Below are 23,184 nucleotides of genomic sequence, written 5' to 3'. Positions count from 1 at the left end.
ATTGAATCACTAGAACTTCACTAGAGACATCTATTGGTTAGATGAAAAGAAGCTTTTTATTGAGCAGAAACTCTTAGTTAGTTAAATTAGTAAAAAAAAAAATAGTATTATATTAAAATTAAACACTTGAATATACCACTTTAATGAGTTTTATTTTATTAACGACTAGTTTCGAAACGACAAATGTTTTCATCTTCTGGTACAAATTAAAACATTTACAATTAAACAATTAAACTTAAATTAGTATGTGAGGTCCGAATCCTGGATTATAATCACATACATGAGAAACGCCAGAAAATATCATTTTCATTTTCATTATTTAAGCTTATAATTTGACCAGTTAATTTATTTACAACATTTTGAGTGAAACACTCAAAATGTTGTATTAACAATTTAGTTACCCTGGATCAACCGAAGAGACTTGCACGCTGGATTTGCGAACAACCTCCTTCCAGCCTTCTTCTCTTTTACTGCTTTGCTTAGGACTTTGAACCTTCGTTGTGTTTACCATGTCATTCTCATAGCTTAAAAAAAATATATAATATGAAGGAAATTAAAGAGTAAAACGTAGTTTCCAAAACATAAAACATAAAATTTTGTAATGACTATACAAAATACTAGGTACTGCGAGATATATGGCCGGTATGCATGCTGGCAGAGAGTAACGTTTGGTAATTATTATTGCTAACATTATGTAGGTGCTATATGTAAGTCTTTGGAAACTAACTTACTAATTAACCACCCCGCCGCTTCCCCGCAAGGGTAGGCTGAGAATTCTCTCAGCCTATAACATAATATATTGATATGAATATATTGATGAGTGAATATATTCATATTCACTCATCTCTACATTCATCCTTTTCCTCATGCATACCCGCCGTTTATTCAGACTCCCGACCTGACCATTCTCAATTATTTAAAATACTCGAGATGCTTGAAAAGTTTTCTTCGGTCTTTTCTTGCTTCTATTTTTAACTTCATTCGCCTCATAAATTGGTTTTATAGATTTTTTTCACACATTATATTCACATTTTGAATTCGATTTTTATTATGAATTTTTTTAAATTTTATTATATTATATTATATTATATATACAAAAACAAACTGAACTCTGTGAAAATAATCCAGAGAATAATAATTAAAGTCATTTTGAAGAAAAAAAAGGTATCCAACAAAGTGATTATTTACGAAATTTCAAGTCCCAAACATAGAAACTATTTTTAAGAAAACAGATTTTTTTTTCAATAATTATAGAGTGACAAATATTTGAATTTGAAATAGCTTATGTTTGAGATTCCAAAATAATTTTGCACGTCCAAAATGTATTACTAAACAATTTTAAATATTTTTGGAAATAAAATACTTTAATAAACTCCTTAAAGAAGTTAAAATATATTTATATATATATATATATAGATATATGTATATTTATATATATACATATATATATATATATATATATATATATATATATATATATATATATATATATATATATATATATATATATATATATATATATATATATATATATATATATATATATATATATATATATATATATATATATATATATATATATATATATATATATATATATATATATATATATATATATATATATATATATATATATATATATATATATATATATATATATATATATATATATATATATATATATATATATATATATATATATATATATATATATATATATATATACATTACAAGCAAATCTTTAAAAAATATATATATAAAAAAAAAAAAAAAAATTTTATACCATTAATCAAATAAACCTTGAGTGTAAGTCCCTCTCCAAGCACAAGAACTCAGTATTTTTTTTTGAAGAGGCACAGCGAAGCAAAAATTATAAGTTTGCCATATGTAAAGTATATAAATAGTATTCACAAAATGTAACTCTATTAAATTATATACTGATTGTTTTTACTGTAATTTAAAATTAATTTTTGTGAAAGACGTGGAATCATGAATGTCATAAGCATGGAAGTGAATTATTATTAGTTTTATTTATGTATAAAGGAAAACTTCTTATGAAAGCGAATCAGTTTTTTGACGCCGAAAAAACCCCTTTGCTAATAACCTTGTTTTAATAACGATATTAACAGCAAATTAGTTTTTTTGGCACTGAAAAAAACGCTCTCTTCATTATTTTTTTTCTAAAACAGTGTTAAAATAGCTTTTAGACTTCCACATCCTTTTGTGTTTATTAATATATTTCTCAAAAGGTATTCCGCTCTTATTATTAGAAAACTAATATATATTTTTTCTAACCTTTACAGAAAACGAATGAAGTAGATGTGAAACAAAATACACCCAAAATCATTTATACTTTGAAATATAAGTCGTACAGTTCGGAGAAGATTAATTTATACCATGTCAAAAGCATTTATAACCGATACTAAAAATAAATTTTAATCAGATAAATACATATTTGTGTTAGAATCAAAAGAAAAATACAAATAATTTGAAAATACAAAAATTGAAATACATACGAAAACATTTAATTTAATCTAGAGATTATTTGAATATTGACCACGATTAACCTTGATTAAAATGAGACTTTACTTTCATTAGATCTTGGTTAGACAAAGATTTGACCTCGATCAAACTGAGATTAAAACTGCATTAGATCTTGGTTATGCAAAGATTTGACCTCGATCAAATTGAAACTTGACCCGCATTGGATCTTGGTTAGACAAATATTAAACCTCGATATAACTGAGATTTGACACAAAAAAATCTTGGTTAGACGAAGATTTAACCTCGATCAAACTGAGATTTGACCTTGGTTAGAATGAGATTTGACTTAGCCTAGACTGACCTCGATTGGATTTGACTTGGATTAGATCGCCGATCACCTTTACACCGTAGAAGATGGCGGAGTGCCATGTTTCGCGCAAGATGTTCTTCTTGCTGGCGATTTTCGTGCTCGGCGCGCACGGCGGGCGTAGGAACATGCGCGAACAGCACGACGCGCTGAGACTCGCGCGCTGTGACGCCAAGTGCTGGAACTTGCAGAAACCGGAAAAGGGCGAGGTAAGTGGAACGTTACTGGCTATGCACGATTCAACTAAATAAACGCGATATGTACATATATAATATGTAAAAATGATTTTGTTTTTATACTTATAAATAAAAAGAAAATATTTGTATATTTTGACATCCCAACATAGACGAAGAAGAATATGCAAGTTTGTGTATTTACGGGGCTTATGACCAGTCATAGGCTGGTTAAGTGATTACTTTACACAATACACTAACCACACTACTCATTTTTGGAAATCCTACAAATATCATGAATCTCATTATGCTTTATGTGTGAGTTCACACGAGCCATCGCTGGTTTGTTTGAAAAAACTTTTATTTAGCATGTTGATTCATGGGGTCAATCATGAGTAGAATCGTTAATTTACACGTGTGTAAAGTGATCACTTTACCAAACAATGACAGGTCATAAGCCCTGCAAATACCTAGACTTATTTTTTATCTATGTATGATGTCGAGAAACCCAGATTTGTGAACAAGGATTTGGAAGTACCCAAAAATATTGTGAATTAATCTTCGTGTTTTTGTGATGTGCAAAAATGTTTCATTTTAATATTATTTTCAGGTAAGTCTTAGCGGCATGTTTGTAAAAATTGTAATCTTTGATAGTCAAATTATATTGTTTTTGATCTTTTCTGTAAAGTAGGATGAAGTTTTCTAGATTGAGTTGTCTACAATATGCATTGAGGCCTTAATGCACAAATTATAAATTTGAACTTTTCCAGTAAAGCACATTAAAATTTTCATTTGATAGTGACAAAAACACCGTAAATTCGTATTAATGCTTTCATTATTAAATAGACTGCTCTTTTTGGTGCAGGCGGAGTGGTCTGTATTAAGAGGGATTAGCCTCGTCGATTCCCAGCTGTCAATTCATCTCTTTGGTGGTCTGCCTGTGTCGTCTACCTTGGGGTTAGCCGTGCAGTGCAATGTGGGGGAGTCTGGATGATTCCATTCTCATCACAAGCGCATGCCATTGTCTTTTTCGATGCCTTCCCCACCTAACGACATCTTCGATCTCGAATATTTCTCTTATTCTGGCCTTTATTATTCAACTATTTCGTAGACTCCTGCCAGATTTGATCTTACAAATATAAACTACTGTAAATAAAAATAAAAAAATGCAAATTTAATAGTACGTTTGTGCACTTCCGGCTTTGATATTTGCATGCATGTATGTAGTTGTGTCTTTAAAAAAATTTACCTTTTATTATGATTGTTTTAGATAAAAAAAATTATATTATTTTTTAACATCTCATCAAAGATGAAGAAGAATATGGAAGTCTGATCACTTTACACACGTGTAACATTCACCTCTTCTACCCATTATTGACAACCACACTACTCAAATTCTTGGAGTTCTATAAATGTGAACCAATTTTGAAACATTGTTCTTGAATATTTTATTAAAATTAAACACTTGAATAATCCACTTAATCGAGTTTTATTTTTATTTACGACTAGTTTCGAAAACGACAATTGTTTTCATGTTCAGGTACAAATTAAAACTAACGAATAAAAATATATTTAGGTGTATATATAGGTTAATAAATATAGGTAGGGGGGTTAAGGAACAACATTTTTTGTAAAAGGAAACATTGATAATAATGGTGACGTATTTTGAAACAGTATATAATTAATTATTGTTTTATCTGAATTAAAATTTTTATGTATTTCTAAATTTTCTAAATTATTCATGACTTGACCATTATTTGTAACAGAGTGTAATAATTTAAGTGTATGAGAGTCAGATGAGTTGTTCATTAATAATTGTTCTTGAACCACTAGAACTTCACTAGAGACATGAATTTTTTTATTCGACCAAGTATACATTTTTGGTGTAGATAATTTCATTATACTTTTTACCCTTTAACTCTCCAGACTTTGATTTTAAGTAATATTCACATATATAGATTTGCTTCTCAGGCAATAATATTTGTTATTTATTAACATTACGCTTTATTAAATTTTATATTAATAAATTTGTCACTACTAATTATTTTCTAAAGCATTTGAAATACGTAGTTTAAAATATGTAATGAAAATTTATTATTAAAGTGTTTTCTTATTGTATTTGAATTTTTTCATTTGAATTACTAATTATTATATAAAGAAAATCTATTTTTGTATCTTATTGAAATAATTTTGTTTGAAATCACTTTTTTAGTTTTTTTATGTGTATCTATAAAATCTTATTTAAATTTTATTTATTACGTTTTAAATTCAATGCGAACTAACTTTTTTTCGTTTTTTTTTAAATTCGGTAGTGATGAGTCGTTCATGGTCATCATCGTTCTGTTCTCCCGTTTATATTAGTCAAAATACCATATTCGTCAGTCTGACGTCATTCATTCGCTCTACATTTATCAAATATCGCACATAGACTGCATTCAGTCTACTTCTTTTGCAACTCCATGATTCGCTTCCATTAGGATTGGTACCAGGACCCCAATGTGTGCTGCCAGTTTAGCCTTCAAAGTTAGGCTTAGGCAGAGAGAATCGAATGCCACACCACTCTATCTTTGCAAACATTCTTCGCATCTTCTACATTCACGCATCTCCTCATACATGCCTGACGATTATTACGAGTCCATATATATATATATATATATATATATATATATATATATATATATATATATATATATATATATATATATATATATATATATATATATATATATATTTATATATATATATATATACATATATATATATATATATATATATATATATATATATATATATATATATATATATATATATATATATATATATATATATATATATATATATATATATATATATATATATATAAATATATATATATATATATATATATATGTATATATATATATATATATATAAATATATATATATATATATTTATATATATATATATATATATATATATATATATATATATATATATATATATATATATATATATATATATATATATATATATATATATATATATGCATATATATATATATATATATATATATATATATATATATATATATATATACATATATATATATATATATATATATATATATATATATATATATATATATATATATATATATATATATATATATATACATATATATATGTAAATACATTTATTATAAAGTTGAGTATTTATGCAAGCTTTCGTATCTAAAATGACTAACTGCCATCTGTTTAGAACTTAGTGAAGCATATAGCTTTCACCGTTTCCTACCAAGGTCATATGTTTGAGTGCAATCGAATAATAAAAAAAATATGTAAATCAAAGCTATTAAAATTTTAAGTATGTCATATTGGCGTATAGTCAATATGCATTTAAAATTTACATGCAGTTTGCAAAATATTTGCCTTGCTGCATATGAGTGAGAATAGTTTCCCATCCAATATTGAACATCGGAATTCTTTTGATTGATTCTAAGTGCCATGTATAATATACTAATTAGCATCGCTCACTAGTTTTGTATGGTAGCTGCATTGAGATTAGGCGCCTAGAACTGTGAACGGAATAAATTAAAAGATATTGCCGGAAAATAATCTTCGGACATGAATACCTTAAAAATGTTTACTTTTAAGACGAATAAATTATACTAGGTACAGGCATTCTAGTAACTATTGGGAAATAACTATTAATATTGGTGTTGTTTTAACTAACGAACCATCACGCCGCTCCCCGACATAGGTAGGCAGAGAGATAGAATGCCACACCACTCTGTCTTTTTTTTATTGATTTTTTTTTACAAAATACATATTTAAATAAAACAAAATCCTCTCTAATAAAGTAGAGGGAGTTCTTTTACCTTTTTTTGTTGTTTTTTTTCATACACAAAGTAAATTAAAAAAAAATATATATTCCTTGGTATGGAGTGTAAGTAGGGGTGAGTCTTATATGTTTTTTTTTAAATTAAGTTTCAAAGGTTTGATAATTTTTTATAGATTATGCAAACATTCTTCGCCTCTTCACGTTTATGCATCTCCTGATACATACCCACCGATTATTCCGACTGACCGTTTTGTTTCAACAATTTATTATTATGAGACACTGGATTATTTAATTATTAATTTAATGTTTAATCGGTAAATACATAGAAATACTTCTTAAAATCTATTGTGATACGTATTTCGATGCGTTCAGTATCATTTTCAAAGTTTTTAATAGTGTTAGATTTTGAGAAATAGTGGAATTTACCAAGTAAAACTTAAAATTAAAAACTAGGTTATTCACACATTATTTATTGACTTGGCGTTTAATTTGTAGAACTCCATTTTAATTTATGTATTAATTTTAAATCAAACACAGATTTTTTGAGTCTACTAAGTTGTATTTTATTAACAAAAAACACATAAAAAATTATATTGTGACAATTGTTTCGCCTTGTTAGGGCATTATCAAACGAATGCGTTTGATAATGCCCTAACAAGGCGAAACAATTGTCACAATATAATTTTTTATGTGTTTTTTGTTAATAAAATACAACTTAGTAGACTCAAAAAATCTGTGTTTGATTTAAAATTAATACATATTCACACATTATTGATATATCAATATTATAGGTGTCACTATCGTTTTTTATGTGCTTTTTATCTCCCTACTGTGCTTTAGTAGCTGAAGTACTTAGAACACTCCAGTCTTTTTTCTCTCTCGTGTTGCAAAATGTGCCTAAAGACGTGAAGAATCTTCGAAATTCTACTCTCAGTTCTCGTCCTATTATTGATTATCGAATCACCACTCAAAAAAGATAAAAATAATTGAAAAAGAGTTAATTTTGAGCAGCTTTTTGCAGTTTTTCTGTTTAAAAAAAAAAACAGGATTCATCATGGAATTAAAAGATGAAAATGATGAAACAATTCATCACTTTATTATCAATAGAGTTATGAATTGTTGAATTCTACTAACTCTACTATAGCTTTCACTAAGTGAAAAAATCAAATTATTAAATTACTAAATTATTGAACCTCTTTCTTATGTTGATTGGTAGGCATATAATGTTAAGGATAATATTATAGTTTACTCAGGTACGAACTAGGAATGTTGAGATAAATATGAAATATGTTTTTGAAATAAAATTATCACATCGAAAGTAAGCTGCGTAAATTACTGAATAAAAAAAAACAATAGATATGTTTATAACTTTCATTCAATGCATCAAAACTAAGGCGGACTCATCGAAATTAATTACCTCTTACGCCTCACTCATTTACTGGTCATAGCAAAAAAACTAGATAAGAACACTTTATAAGCATTTCAATCAAAAATTTTATTGCTGAAAGAAAGCTCAATGATTGGTGTTTCGAACAGGAAAAATGATTACATTACATAGTTTACCTACCATTAAAAACCATGAATATGTAAAAAAATATGAAAATAAACAACATCGTGTTTTAATTTAAAATTTACGGTTTAATAAAAAATATACGTTTGCTAAGGTACATTTTCATTAATGAATTATTTATTGTCCGCCTCCGTAGTGTAATGGTCAGCACGCTCGGCTACCGTACTGGAGGTCCGGGGTTCGATTCCCAGGGAGGGTCAAATAAATATAAGTGATTTTTTCACTCAAATATTTATTCAATATTTCCCTGGGCTGGTACCTGAAGCGGAGGGATGATCACCCTTCTTTCATGTGTTATTGATCAAGATAACACTGCGTTTATATGATGCAGTGCCCTATGCACCATTGGGGTGCGGATAAGGGTTTGAATGAATGAATGAAACTATTTATTAAAAAAACTAATAGTTTCATATACTTACTTCAATACAGTGACGTGCATAGAGTTTTTAATCAGGGTAAGCAGTAGGGTTGGGTAAGGATAAGGCATACGAGGACAGACGAGTGTGGCTTTCAAACCTCTCTGCCTACCCCTGCAGAGAAACAGCGTGATGGTAGTAGAAGTATTAGGTTCGATAACTTTTAACGTCTAGTTCGTAATTGCTATTCCGGGTCTGTGTTAGACGCCAAACTCCAATCCGTCGAGATATGCATGTAATGAAACCTAATATATTATAATGCTACGACGTTCATAATTGAAGCAATAAAATATATCGCATATCTACTCTTTCACGTAATCGAATCAAATTATCGCTCGTAAATTTTAATGACACGAATATTGGATTTACAGAATCTAGCTCCAACTTGAAAATAAATAATTGGTCAATTTTGATTACAATGTTACTAGGAAGGAACTGTATAATTCCGAAATACGGTATCTCCAGTTTATTTACTTACCTTCGTTCCAAAACTCGAGATGAGATATGCAAGCCTACAAATGATATATGGCATAGTCGAGTATAATATGTAAAATACAATTACGTAAAATTAAAGATGTATAAATACAAACAATAATTTTAGTGTGTTCAAATCTTTCTTAACAAATCCGAGTTTTATATTTTGTATTTAAATATGTCAACATAGCCAAATGAAAATATGGAGGTTTGGGTATTTTAAGGGCTTACAAACTATCATATGCTGGTTTAAGTGATCACTTTATACACTTGTGACATTCAGCATTCCACCCACGATTTACAACCACACCACCCCAATTTCCTAAGTTGTGTTTATCCTCCAATTGACACCTTCCTTCACATGCTAGTTCTCGGCAACATCTGTGGTTGAGTTGAGTAAGTTTTTATTTAGTTTGGTAATGACCTTTATAAGATGTATGTGTGAACAAAGATATGTACACCTTCAAAAGTATTGTTTGTGTTTATATATACATAAATATATATATATATATATATATATATATATATATATATATATATATATATATATATATATATATATATATATATATATATATATACATATATATATAATTTACATATATAAATATATATATATATACATATATATAAATATATATATATATATATATATATATATATATATATATATATATATATATATATATATATATATATATATATATATATATATATATATATATATATATATATATATACATATATATATATATTATATATATATATATATATATATATATATATATATATATATATATATATATATATATATATACATATATATATATACATATATATATATATATATATATATATATATATATATATATATATATATATATATATATATATATATATATATATATATATATATATATATATATATATATATATATATATATATATATGTGTGTGTGTGTGTGTGTGTGTGTGTGTGTTTACAATAAAATATCATTGCTTGGTGATTGCTAGAGTCAGATAATACTTAAAAATATACACAATTCAAGAGAGCCGCTAAATCAACTTTGTTGGTGTCCCAAAAATCCATATTTAGACTAATAACAACCTCTCCCAACGAGACTTAATGAGTACAAGTAGTTTAATAATACAAAAAATAAAATAAAAAATCTGTCGAAAGTGGAGTTTTCATGTTTTGGATTGATGCAACATAAATAAATATTGAAGCCGAAGAAATTTTTTTTTGAGTACCGTTCTGATAGTACTTTCGAAAAGGGGCACTAGTTAGCCGACCGTATGATAGTATAAATTATAATTGAAGTATTCATAAAACAAACATAAAATTAACATTATTTTATCTTTGGGTTACTGACTGTCTTCAGCTGTAACAGTGTAAAATATTTTATTTAATGTATATTATAAATATAACTATATGAGCCTTACAGGCTTGCGCACATACATAACTTCAATGTTAAACATAAATAAATAAATATGAAAAAAAATGACTGTGTCCAAATACTTGTTCTGATAGTACTCTTAATTAAAACCTTTCCACATTCTTTGTCATGTATGTTGAGATGTCAAAAAATAATTTAATAAATAAATATGATTTCATCACAAACACGTTAAACCCTCGACATGACGTATTTAGACTTTTCGGTTTCAGAAACCCATAAAATATGCTATCCGGTATTAATAGTTTGATGAGAAATATCAAGGAATGATTTGTGAACGTCAATATAAAAAATCCCTTTTTTAAAGATTATTTTGTCGCCTAATGTCCTTAAACATCGTTTGCCATTTCAATATTTATAATGAGGTCACACAAGAGCTGCTAAAGGATACGTTTTATAGTTTCCATTTAGTCCTTATTGACCTTTACTCAGAAATACATTATGTTCTCGAGGATTATGCTAAAATATCCTTCCTTAGATTGTTATATTAATGTCACCATAAGCGATAAATTAAACGGATCTGTGAGAAACGCTTCAATGAAAATAATCCTAGCAATATTGGCTTAAAAAATACATATTTAAATGCCAAATGTTTAAAAGCGTTAAAGATTGATATCCTAGTGATTTTTATTAATACAAATTATATTTTAAAGAAGTATTAAAAAAGTAAAATATTTTAAAATCCATATTTTAATTCACAATTCATTTATTTGTAATGTACTTAAAACTGTTATATATTAATATATCCTATGGATTAGATGTCAGTATTATAGGTGTCACAACTTGAAATGAAACATTTTTCATTCCTCTTTATTTAAAAGAGAATGGAAGTCTGAGCATCCTAGGGCTTATGACCTGGCATTTGGCTGGCTTAAGCGATCACTTTATACACTTTGCCATTCTTTATGGATTTCACCATTCACCATTCACCATTATTGAATAACCATATTGCTTTGAATCTTGAAATCTTTATAAAAGAAATGGTCTCAGAATCTTCAACACGTTGGTACGATTTTCCATACGTTTGGAAATATGGCTTATTATGGCGCCATCAGTTGAGAAAATTGTAATAATGCCAGGTCATTAGCCATGGGATGCTCAGACTTCCATCTTCTTTCTTATAAAGAGGAACGATAGATCGGCTGTCCAAATTTAAAACACAGTAAGGGACATTTTTTGTAGTACGTAGAATCTACTTAGTCCAATAATGCAAAAAAAACGTACTACAAAAAAATGTCCCTTACTGTGTTTTGAGTTTGGACAGCCGAGATGTTTCATAGCAAGTTGAGACACCTACAACTTGAATATTTCATTTTATTAAACGTATGACCCCATCATTTTTTGTCTTACCCCATAACGCAATTTAAATCTTACCCCAAAGCAGAAATTTTATTTTGAGAACCCTTATATAGGGAGCTTAGTTACTCGCAAACTCGGTCGCGGCGGCTTGTAGTGTATTTGTTTTACATACATTGTAACTAGTAGGGCTTAGCGGAGGGCTGATCACCTTTCGTGCAAGTGTTAACGATCATGAGAACACTGCGTTTATATGATGCTGTCCCCTATACACCGCGCCATTGGGTGCGGGTGAGGGTTTGAAGAATCGAAGAACTTACTAATATTTGCAATGAACGCTAAAAATGCTAAAAATAATTTTTATTATACATTAACAACATTTTGAGTGTGTCCAGACACTTGTTCACAAATCTGGATTATCTCAAATTATAGGAGTTATTTACCATCTCATTTTTTGACATCTCAACAAAGACGAAGACGAATGTGGATATCAAGGCATTTACGGGGCTTACGACCGTCAAAGGCTGATTTAGTGATCAATTTACACTCTGCTTCTTTTCTCAATTACATTCGCCTCATAAATTTATTTCACCGTTCTGTCTTCACTCATTCGTTCTACGTGTCCAAACCATCTCAACACACCTATCTTAAAGTTTTATATATATGCATACATGTAAGTATATACGTATATATGATCCAATTTTGAAACATTGTACAAGAATTACTAGAATTTTCAATAGTGACATCTATTGGTGAGACGACGAAACATTTTTTATATTTTGTATTTTTATTATTTTTTTCTTTCCATTATACATGATTGTTATTTAGTGGCTCGTGGCATGAATGAGTGTCAGATATGGTAACAGAATAAAAGATTGAATGAAGTTTGAGGCAGAAATGCGAAACGAGGTTACGTAAATCGAGCATTGTTCTGCCAAAGTTTTATGAGTTTCAGGCCAGGAAAACTGTTGTTTTGGTACTAAAATAACACCCCGAAATGGAGTTACTTTGTTATTTTCTTTCGCCAACCGCTTTTATTTGTTAACTGACCTTCCCGGAAATGTACACAAGATCCTTGACAGCAAATTTATTCGATTTCTCGTTCTAAACTTCCTGACTTTGTTAAACAAATTTTAGTGTCAAAATGCAATAACAGCACCAAGAAAATAATCACTAATAATTGTCCAAAAGGATGTTAACACTAGTTAAAACAATTTATTTATTTATTAACTAACTAAGTAACTAACCATCACGCCGCTTCTCCGCAGGGGTAGGCAGAGAGAATAAAACGCCACACCACTCTGTCTTTGCAAACATTCTTCGCCTCCTCCACTTTCACGCATCTCCTCATACATACCTGCTGATTGATACGACTATTAACCTGAGCAATCTCAAGTATTTCGCATACCTGATCGTGCCATGTTTTTCTCGGACTTGTTTGTTTATTTATTTATTTTGAAGTAAAATTTTACAAAGGAAATACAATTATTTCTTAAAATCTATTGTGAAACATGTTTCGATGCCTCATCAATTTCAAACACGAAAATGTTAATTCCGTTAAGATGAAAACAATCTGATAAAATAATATTGCGTTTTATCACACACATGAAAACGGACGAGATTAACGCACAATTATTTAACTTAATATGGACGCAAATGAATTAAATATTAAACGCATGTATGTATAGAGTGTTATTCATTAGTACGCTCAGATCGATAGATATCGATATATATTACCTCTATAAAAGCATATGTGGATTTTCAGATTTAGTTTATTAAGGTTTTATTGATAGTGGTCAGCTAGTTGCACGTATATCTTCGATTTTATTGGAGTATATCGTTTGATTATGATAGAGGTACAGACATAACGATATATGTGTATATAATACACACATACACATATATATATATATATATATATATATATATATATATATATATATATATATATATATATACAAATATAAATGATATAAAATGTAGTTTGTATTATTATAAATATTTATTAAAAATAAACCAGTCTTGGTGTAATAAGTCACGTGTGATTTGTGACTGTCTTCCATATATGATTCAATTAATAAATATGTTATTCCTCGTATATCAGTGCGTGCATGTTGTATCTATAAATTAGAAACTATTAATTGATTCTATATTTTTCATCCATATTTTTACGTTTTAATAAATACTTATCTTATATTTTGAATGTTAAAAGCATTAACTTTGTGGATCATAGTGATATATTATTTTGAGAAATAAAAATACTTTGTTTTATGATCCACTCAGATTTTTTTACTATTTCAACATAGTCTTTTTATTTCTTAAAATAATATAATATTAATCTTATTCAAACAAGAAAGGATTATTTATAAAGTCATTGGCTTAAAAAATACAAAAAAAAAGAATTTGTGAACCTAATTGAATAGCTAACAGTCAATAGTTTCACAAATATATTATATTATAGTCGAACAGAAAGAAAAAAAAACAAACATAACTGCTTATTATCAACCTGTTATTTAATTGAATGTGGAAGGAATTATACGGTAAACAGGATGGTTATGAAGGAGTTACTACTTAATACGAAGCCTTTTCATGATGGAGATTAATGAGTGAGTGAGCAAAACACACCTTATATTGATTTTGTTTATTTATCGATTTATTAAGAGAAAAGGGTGAAACATGAGATAGTGGAAAGAAGAACCGCCGCACAGTGGGACGAAATTCTCGAATCGTGATAAAAAGTATTAAAAAATAATTTGAGTACATATATTATTTGGGTTAGCAACAGCAGCGTATATAAAACAAGACATTAAAAGAATAAACATTAAACAAGCCAATTTTATGTAGTTAACCACAGAAACATAAAGATCAGTAAAAAATATTTAGTCTAGCAAATGAACACGTACGTGTCAAGTGTGTAAGAGAGAGAGAGAGAGAGAGAGAGAGAGAGTGTGTGTGTGTGTGTGTGTGTGTGTAATTAATTAAACTTAATCTGAAAATCCGTGTACGCTTTTATATAATGCTTATTATATATATTTATATATATGTATATAAATATATTTGTATATATATATAAATATATATATATATATATATATATATATATATATATATATATATATATATATATATATATATATATATATATATGTATGTATATATATATATATATATATATATATATATATATATATATATATATATATATATATATATATATATATATATATATATATATATATATATATATATATATATATATATATATATATATATATATATATATATATATATATATATCAGTGGCGGTACTTCCCTAGAAGCCCAAAAGCCCGGTTTGCTTAACAACTCCAAATAAAAATGACTAAATCTAGACCAAATGATCAAAAGTACATAATTAATGTATGACTATTTTTAAATTATCGCGCGCTTACATGATTATTTAACACTATGCATGCCATTATATGGTGATGGTACTTATTGGTTATGGTTAATATCTGAGGAAGATATTTTAGTATCGTGAACATTTTCTTTATTTCAAGGTGATGGCTATACCTTACAAAAGTTACATGTTAGCATATTTTTACAATGATTACAATACATTGTTTATATTTATAATACTTTCTGGGTGCTTACTATACTGGGAATGATATGAGGTGAAGAAATTATAGGTACATCATGTATTCACGAATGTGAAAAATAATGGGCTTGCCTTACTGGTAAACCCTAGGCACGCCACTGAATATATATATGTATACATATATATAAAAATCCACTTATCTAGTACAAACTAAGTAAGTCAAAAGTCTTAACGCTTTTACTCTTCAGCATGTATTCTGTGTTATGGCCCCTTGGTGCGCTTGGACGAAGAAGTAAAGGGTGTTCGTAAGTGTAAAATGATCTCCGAGAAGAAATAATATACTCTGCTGCATACTACCAGTATAAAGGGCACCTAACGCAGTACATAGAAAGGTGTAGAACGAAGCCTTACGAAGGAAAATAAAAAAGCTCTCGTATCGAAATGTAGAACAAAATTTTTAACTGAATGTTCAAAGCTTAATTTACATAATATAATCAATTTTTGATACATTGACTTATGAATTTTTGATAAACGGTTTAGATTGGGTGATTAGGTATGTGTACGTAGGGATTTGTATTGTATAAGGTAAAATTTTCTAAATTGATCAAATAATTTTAAAATGCATGGATCGAGTTACGTATACATTACATTTTACACAGTGGAAACTGGATTAGATTACTATTACACTTAACTCCTATTTGATTTTTTTTACGTATTTTCGATACAGTAAAATAACGAACATTTATTTAACAATGCGTAAATGTAATTTGGATTTCCCTCAGGAACATATTTACTACACGGTAATTTCTCAATTTACTTTATTATTTACGCTCACTTAAAAAAAACACATTATTAAGATAAAATAGACTATCAAAAACATTCTTACACTAGGTGACTGAGTAAATGGGTTTAAATAGGTCACCATGTGATTAACATTTAATGTAGTTATAAGTGTGTGAATAGTGCTATAGTAGTGACGTATAGTATTATTCGCAAGCTGTTGTAATGACTGTTCTGACGAAGATACAGGTACCTACGTCTCGAAACCGGTGATTGATTATACACTAATATTACTAAAAAATAGTAAAAAAAAATTAAAAGTGACTAACCATAAAGTAAATGCTTTAAATATTAAAAATATTGAGAATATATTTTTTTAACCTATTTCTATATAAAGGACCATAATTGATCTCTAATTATTAATTATTGCGATTACGGTGTGCTGAATTGGAAGATGTCGCTGCGCCTTGCCTTGGCGGCTCGACTAGCGCCAGCGCCCGCAGGGTCGCGCCATAAATCCTTTTCCCAATCACCGGCCGTGTAAGTCGTGTTGATGCCACGTATGCACTTCTAATGCTGACGTCGCACGGACAATCGGAAAAAGACGGTAACGCCGATATCATTTACTTTTTGCTTGGGTGTGGCAAACACACTCATCCCGGAGCAATGGCATATAATGGGGATTTTGATTATGATTTGGATTTTAACGGTTGCTAATTTTCTTCCTAATTACGATATTTTCCGAGTTTCAAAGACCATTTTAAAGACCAAGGCGCTTGTCCACTCCCGGATTTCCGTATTATTTTACCGTCCGGCACGTCAGTTAGCGTTTTAAAACGACGATTGGCTTGGATCGGCTTGTGCTTTTGTCCATCTTTCTTCGGATCGGAAATCTTGATCGGTGCGTGAACACGTTGCGCGTAAATTCAATCACGCTTAACTGTCATAATCGTTTTCATTTTTCAAAACCGGACTGCTGGACGCGCGAAATCCCTTGTCGTGGACAAACGCCCATAGGGCGCTTGTGCACTACTCGGAATTTAACTGTCCGGTTAGTATGATAAAAGGGATGATTGGCTTGGATTGGCTTGTGCTTTTGTCTGTCTTCACTGTGATCACGGTGCTCGTAAATTCGATCACGCTAAACTGTCGTGGTCGCTTTAATAAAAAAAAACAGAACTGCCGGACGAAGCAAAGGACACACCGCGATATCACTGTCGACTTACAATGTTAAATGATATCAGCGCTGACAATATCGAGTTGAAGATATCAACATCCCCATATTCATCGTTCAGGCCAAGCAGTCAAAAGCTCGCTACTCAATCTTCTTGAAATCCAGGTAACATTTAACATAGTTGTTTTTTTGTTTGTTTCAAACATCATTTTTCTATTGTAAAAATAAGTTTTTCTACGAAATAAATATATGGTTTTGAAAAGGAAAGAGCAATTAAAAGGTAAGGTTTCTTGAATGTTTTTCAAAATAACATTTACGATTTTTCACGGAGTGTGTGGAAGTTTTTGGTAAGGGAATGTTATTAATTATTTTTAGTATTTTAATGTTTAAGAATTTCATAAACCCATTGATGATTGATGATGATAAGGTTCTTGTCGAAACCGGTAGGTCAAAGTGTTCTTATAATAAAAAAGTGGTTAGGACAAAGTTCTTTAATTTTATAAAGTTTTTAAAAGGTAAGGACTTAAAAAAGAATGATTTTTTTTTTTCAATATTTATTTAAAAAAAGTCTAATTCAAATATTTTTTTTTAAAAATCGTGCGCGGAGTTGACAACCTGCTTCGAGCGCTGCCGGATGCTCAAACAACCGAATACTCCCCCTTAAGTTATTTTTAACGATTTAGACATGCTCAATATATTGTTTTTATTCGGTTTTGCTGCTTATTTTTAATTAACTTTTGCATTTTTTTTTGCAATTTGCCGTTTACCTCGTTGTCAGTGAGGGCCGTGTCGCTGTGAATGGAGACGCGGCGAATGAGGTGGAAACAAAGCCACGAACCCGGGCTGCGGGACACGCACACTCTCCAGCCCTGAGCTAACCGCTTCTCGGAAGTTCATTACCGAGCGTCAATACATAAAACGAATACTTTGACTTTTGCGGTGAGCGGCCAATTCGCCGACTTTTTATACCTATGCGCCCCCTCTACGCTACGTGGTGGAGTCGAGGCCTATATGCTCCACATAATGATTTAAAAAATATTAAAAAAAAATTGTCATAAATTTAATTTTTCTTATTGTTTTTGATATCTCAATATAGATGAAGAAAAATTTGAGTGGTGTAGTTGTTAATAACGGATTGAATGTGAATGTTACATGTGTATAAAGTGATAATTTAAACCAGCCTATGGCAGGTCGTGAGCCCTGTAAATACTCAGATTTTCATATTCTCTTCATCTTTGTTGAAATGTCAATATAATTTATTTATTTATAATTTTATCGGATGATATTGCGAAAGTAGAATATATATATTTTTTTGACATCTCATCAAAGATGAAGAAGAATATGGAAGTCTGGGCATTTACGGGGCTTTCGACCGTCATAGGCTGGTTTAAGGGATCATATTACACACGTGTAACATTCACTAATTCTACCAATGATTGACAACCACACTATCAAATTCTCAGAAGTTCTATACTTATATATGATCTAATTTCGAAACTTTGTACAAGAATCACTAGAATTTTAACGAGAAACATCTATTGGTGAGACTAAGAAGCTTTTTTATTTAAGGAGAAACTATTATATTTGTTAGGTCCGAATCCTGGATTAAAATCACACACATGAGAAATGCCAGAAAATATCCTTTTCATTTTATTATTTTGGCCAGTTTGACCAGATAATTTATCAATAAACTTAATTAATTGCTAGTATAGAATCATTGAATTATTTCAAATCATGGCTTTAAGGCCCAGTATTAGTTAAGTCGCAACTTCTCAAGTCCAGGTAACATTTTACGTAATAAATTTTTTTCTTAAAATACCGTTTGGCCTTAAAAAAAAATTCTTCGAAATTATATGGTTTTGAAAAAAAAAGTATAATTGAAAGGAAAGGTATTTAAAAAATTTAAATAAAATTTAAAATTTTTCTATAAGCATAAAAAAATTTAAATACAATATATTCTTTAAAAAATCGGGCGTGAAAAGACGTGTGAGCTCTCTGGTGGTCGACCGGTGCACCGGTGATTGAATTCTGTGTTTACGTTATATCCCCTTAACGAGATAGAAAATGTTTATGCTTAGAATTTTTACTCATAAATTACTTGAAAATTGTCTGCTTCTAACCCTTATCGTAACCAATGGTCCATAAGGCTCTGCTAGGTATTGACACAGTGTTAACTTGATCGTTACTTATATGATTGTTACTTGTAAGGTGATCACTTCTGCGTATCAGGGACCAGTCAAGGGTAATATTAAATAAATACTCGAGTGTACGATCACCAATATTCATTTTAACCCCCCCCCCCTGGGAATCGAACCGGGACCTCCAGCACGGTAGCTTAACAAGCTAACCATCACACCACGGAGGCGGACATTAATATATACATTTACATGCACATTTAATTTAAATATATTTACAACATTTTGATTGTATCCAAATACTTGTTCACAACATCTGGATTATCTCCAATTACAGGAGCTACTTTCATATTATTTTTTGAAATCTCATCAAAGATGAAGAAGAATATGGAAGTCTGGGCATTTACGGGGCTTTCGACCGTCATAGGCTGGTTTAAGGGATCATATTACACACGTGTAACATTCACCGATTGTACCCATTATTGACAACCACACTACTCAAATTCCCGGAAGTTCAATATATATGAACCAATTATGAAACCTTGTTCTTGAATCACTAGAACTTCACTAGAGACATCTATTGGTGAGATATAAATATATTTAAATATATTTCAATTAAAATATTTTGTCAACTTCTATTCTGACTCCACCACTGTTTTACTGTTTACGTTTCCGAAGTGGTTCATTTAAGAGGTAGATTTTATGTCCGTTATACGTTTTGAAACTGAATCTTCTATTGGTTAATAAAATAACTAATTTTCCGCTGTTTTTCAAAGTAGCGGCACGAAAGATCAGAAGTTCATAAATCATATTTTATTTATATGTATAAGATATTATATTTTCCTCCGTAGTGTAATGGTCAGCACGCTCGGCTACCGTTCTGGAGGTCCCGGGTTCGATTCCCAGAGGGGGTCTAATAAATATAAGTGATTTTTTCTCATTAATATTTATTTAATATTACCCTGGACTGGTACCTGAAGTGGAGGGCTGATCACCTTTCCTTCGTGTTTTAACGATCAAGATAACACTGCGTTTATATGATGCAGTGCCCTATGAACCATTGGGGTGAGGATAATTGTCCGAATAAGATATTAAGTATTTAAAAAAAAATGTTGAATGAAGTGTTCCTGGAATACGTTAAAATACAGCATACAAAAAACTCTCCGTATTTACCGCATATATAGGTATAGGAATATTTCAAAATAAAAATAAAAATTAAATATTAAACTCGAGCCGTTAAAATGAATCATTTAATTTTATATTTTTTTTTCTCGTTTAAAAAAATGTGGAAAATAGATGTCTAGGTATATAATGATCATTTATCTAGCCTTTGACAGGTCATAAGACTTCCATATTCTTCTTCATCTATGTTGCGATAGTAAATTATTTCAATTCCTCAGGTGGGTGGTTTGATGTATATTTTTTATATTAAAAGCATTGTCAATTTGTGGTACGGTAATATAACACACTCCATGATAACATTCATTGTTCACTTTGTGTAATAACACATAAAAACACTACTTCATGACCTAGTCTACATTTGACCTGATGATGGAATGGTTATTCCAAAACAGGTAATCATGAAGCAGTGTTTTTAAGTGATATTGCACAAAGTGAACGATTTATAAAAAAGAGAGTGTAGTATGGTATATAGCTAGTATGATTTCCAAAAAATAAATATTGAAAAAACATGTTTTTTTTTTATAAATACATAATAATAAAATAATAATAAACCATATCCGCTCCCTAGGTGGAGCATATGGAGTCCACAAACTGTCTCCAGGCTTTTCTGTCGGCTGCCAGCTCCCTTGCATCCTCCCAAGTCAGATCCGCGTCCCGAAGTTCTGACGAGAACTGCTATATATAAATACAAAATACTAAAAATACTTTCTTGCGGTATTATCGTAGTAATACTTCACGACTCGCGAAAAAGACCTGTTTACATTTATTGTCTAAATTTAGTATGTTGAAAGTACAATGAATAGACTTAAATTCAATGCCTTTAGAATTTGGAATCAAAATCTACGTTAACATGTCTTCTATTTCATTGAATGAACGTATGTGGTACAAGCAAAACATTTATTTTTACATACATGTTCATTTTTCCCAATTTCATTCAAAATGTATTTTGTTATTGTGTTACTATTCGTAAATATGGCTGAGGCTATAATAACTTCCTTACAGAGCTTAAGAATGACTTATTTGTTTTGTATGTGTAAGAAAAAAACGAGCAACAAAAGCCAATATATAGCTTTCTCGAACAACTCAATGCGGAATGTAATAATATGCAATCTTACTGTTATATGGCGCGTCATACATGACAATTGAAGCTTTCAAAATACCATCGAGAGATGGCGCATGCATACTTTTAACAACGGAAGTTATTTTTTATTTTCGACATCTCAACGTAGATGAAGAAGAATTTAGAAGTTGGGGTATTTATAGGGTTTGAACCTGTCATAGGCTAGTAAAGTGATTACTTTACATGCGTGAAATACTCACCATTTTACTTAACATTGACAACCACATTACAAAACTACCGGTTACAACCACGTTACAGTACATATCAGCTCACAATAGCTATCTACCATATGTTAGATTGGGAACATGTAAAAATACTCCTAAAAGTGTAAATACCAAATGAAAAATGACTCTGTTGTGGAGAAACTTAATATGTGAACATGTATTTAGACACACTCAAAAAGTTGTGTATAGTTTATGTTACTGCATAAAGTTTAATATACGTATACTATTTACAATGTTTCTGTTTCAATATCGAAGCCATTATGATTTTTGGTATAAAAAAAATACTGTATGTTTAATATTTAATATTATGGTGTGCAATTATAGTACTTGTAAAGTTTAATGATTGGTATCGCGCAAAATTAATCATACGATTGGTAACGTACCAGTATTTCCACCAGATCGTGTTGGAATGGTGTTTTTATCAATGTTAATAGTAATTACTTATAGAATACCCGATACAATGTAATGAAACGTAAATTTCTCTTCACACGAGATAACAGCATCTCTCGCAGAACGGCAACCGAAAGCTCTCATTCTCGCTGACACCCTTCGCAATGAATATTGAATAAGAAGAGATTGAAAAAAAACATTAAAAGTAAAATATTAGCTTTGAAGTCGCGTCGGCGCTCACCACAAGTACGAGTGAGTACATCACAACATACGTTTCAGCAAATAACTCAAAATGTAATCGACTCGCTGACGGAAAACCAAACGTGACTGACGACCCTTGCAACTTTGTATTGCTAATGTATTGACCGAAATGATCAACGATATCGGACTAAAAAGTAAAAAGGGAATTTCGACATCCGTGTAAAAAAATCAAGAAATACAATTCAATTTGCAGACTTATTTGTGCAAACGGTGAAAACCTTTTAGAGAAACGTGTTTACAGATACTATTTTAAATCAGAAGTGGTCAACCTTTTGCAAAAGAAGGAT

General features: G+C 29.7%; 1 protein-coding gene across 1 annotated transcript in view; it reads left to right on the top strand.

Moving 5' to 3' along the window:
- The first annotated feature begins 2,730 nt into the window (after positions 1-2,730).
- Positions 2,731-23,184, top strand: part of LOC148301691 (anosmin-1-like) — a 58,516-nt gene continuing 38,062 nt past the window's right edge. The window contains exon 1 of the mRNA XM_088272870.1: positions 2,731-3,060. Coding sequence (XP_088128996.1) covers positions 2,899-3,060 — 162 coding nt within the window. The 5' untranslated portion in view covers positions 2,731-2,898. The remainder of the gene's footprint in view (positions 3,061-23,184) is intronic.

Source organism: Brachycentrus maculatus, unplaced genomic scaffold, assembly GCF_059751285.1.
Source record: "Brachycentrus maculatus isolate JH-2025_06_01 unplaced genomic scaffold, ASM5975128v1 h1tg000529l, whole genome shotgun sequence".
Taxonomy (NCBI): domain Eukaryota; kingdom Metazoa; phylum Arthropoda; class Insecta; order Trichoptera; family Brachycentridae; genus Brachycentrus; species Brachycentrus maculatus.
The sequence above is the reverse complement of the archived record's forward strand: the minus strand, read 5'-3'. Positions and strand labels throughout refer to the sequence as shown.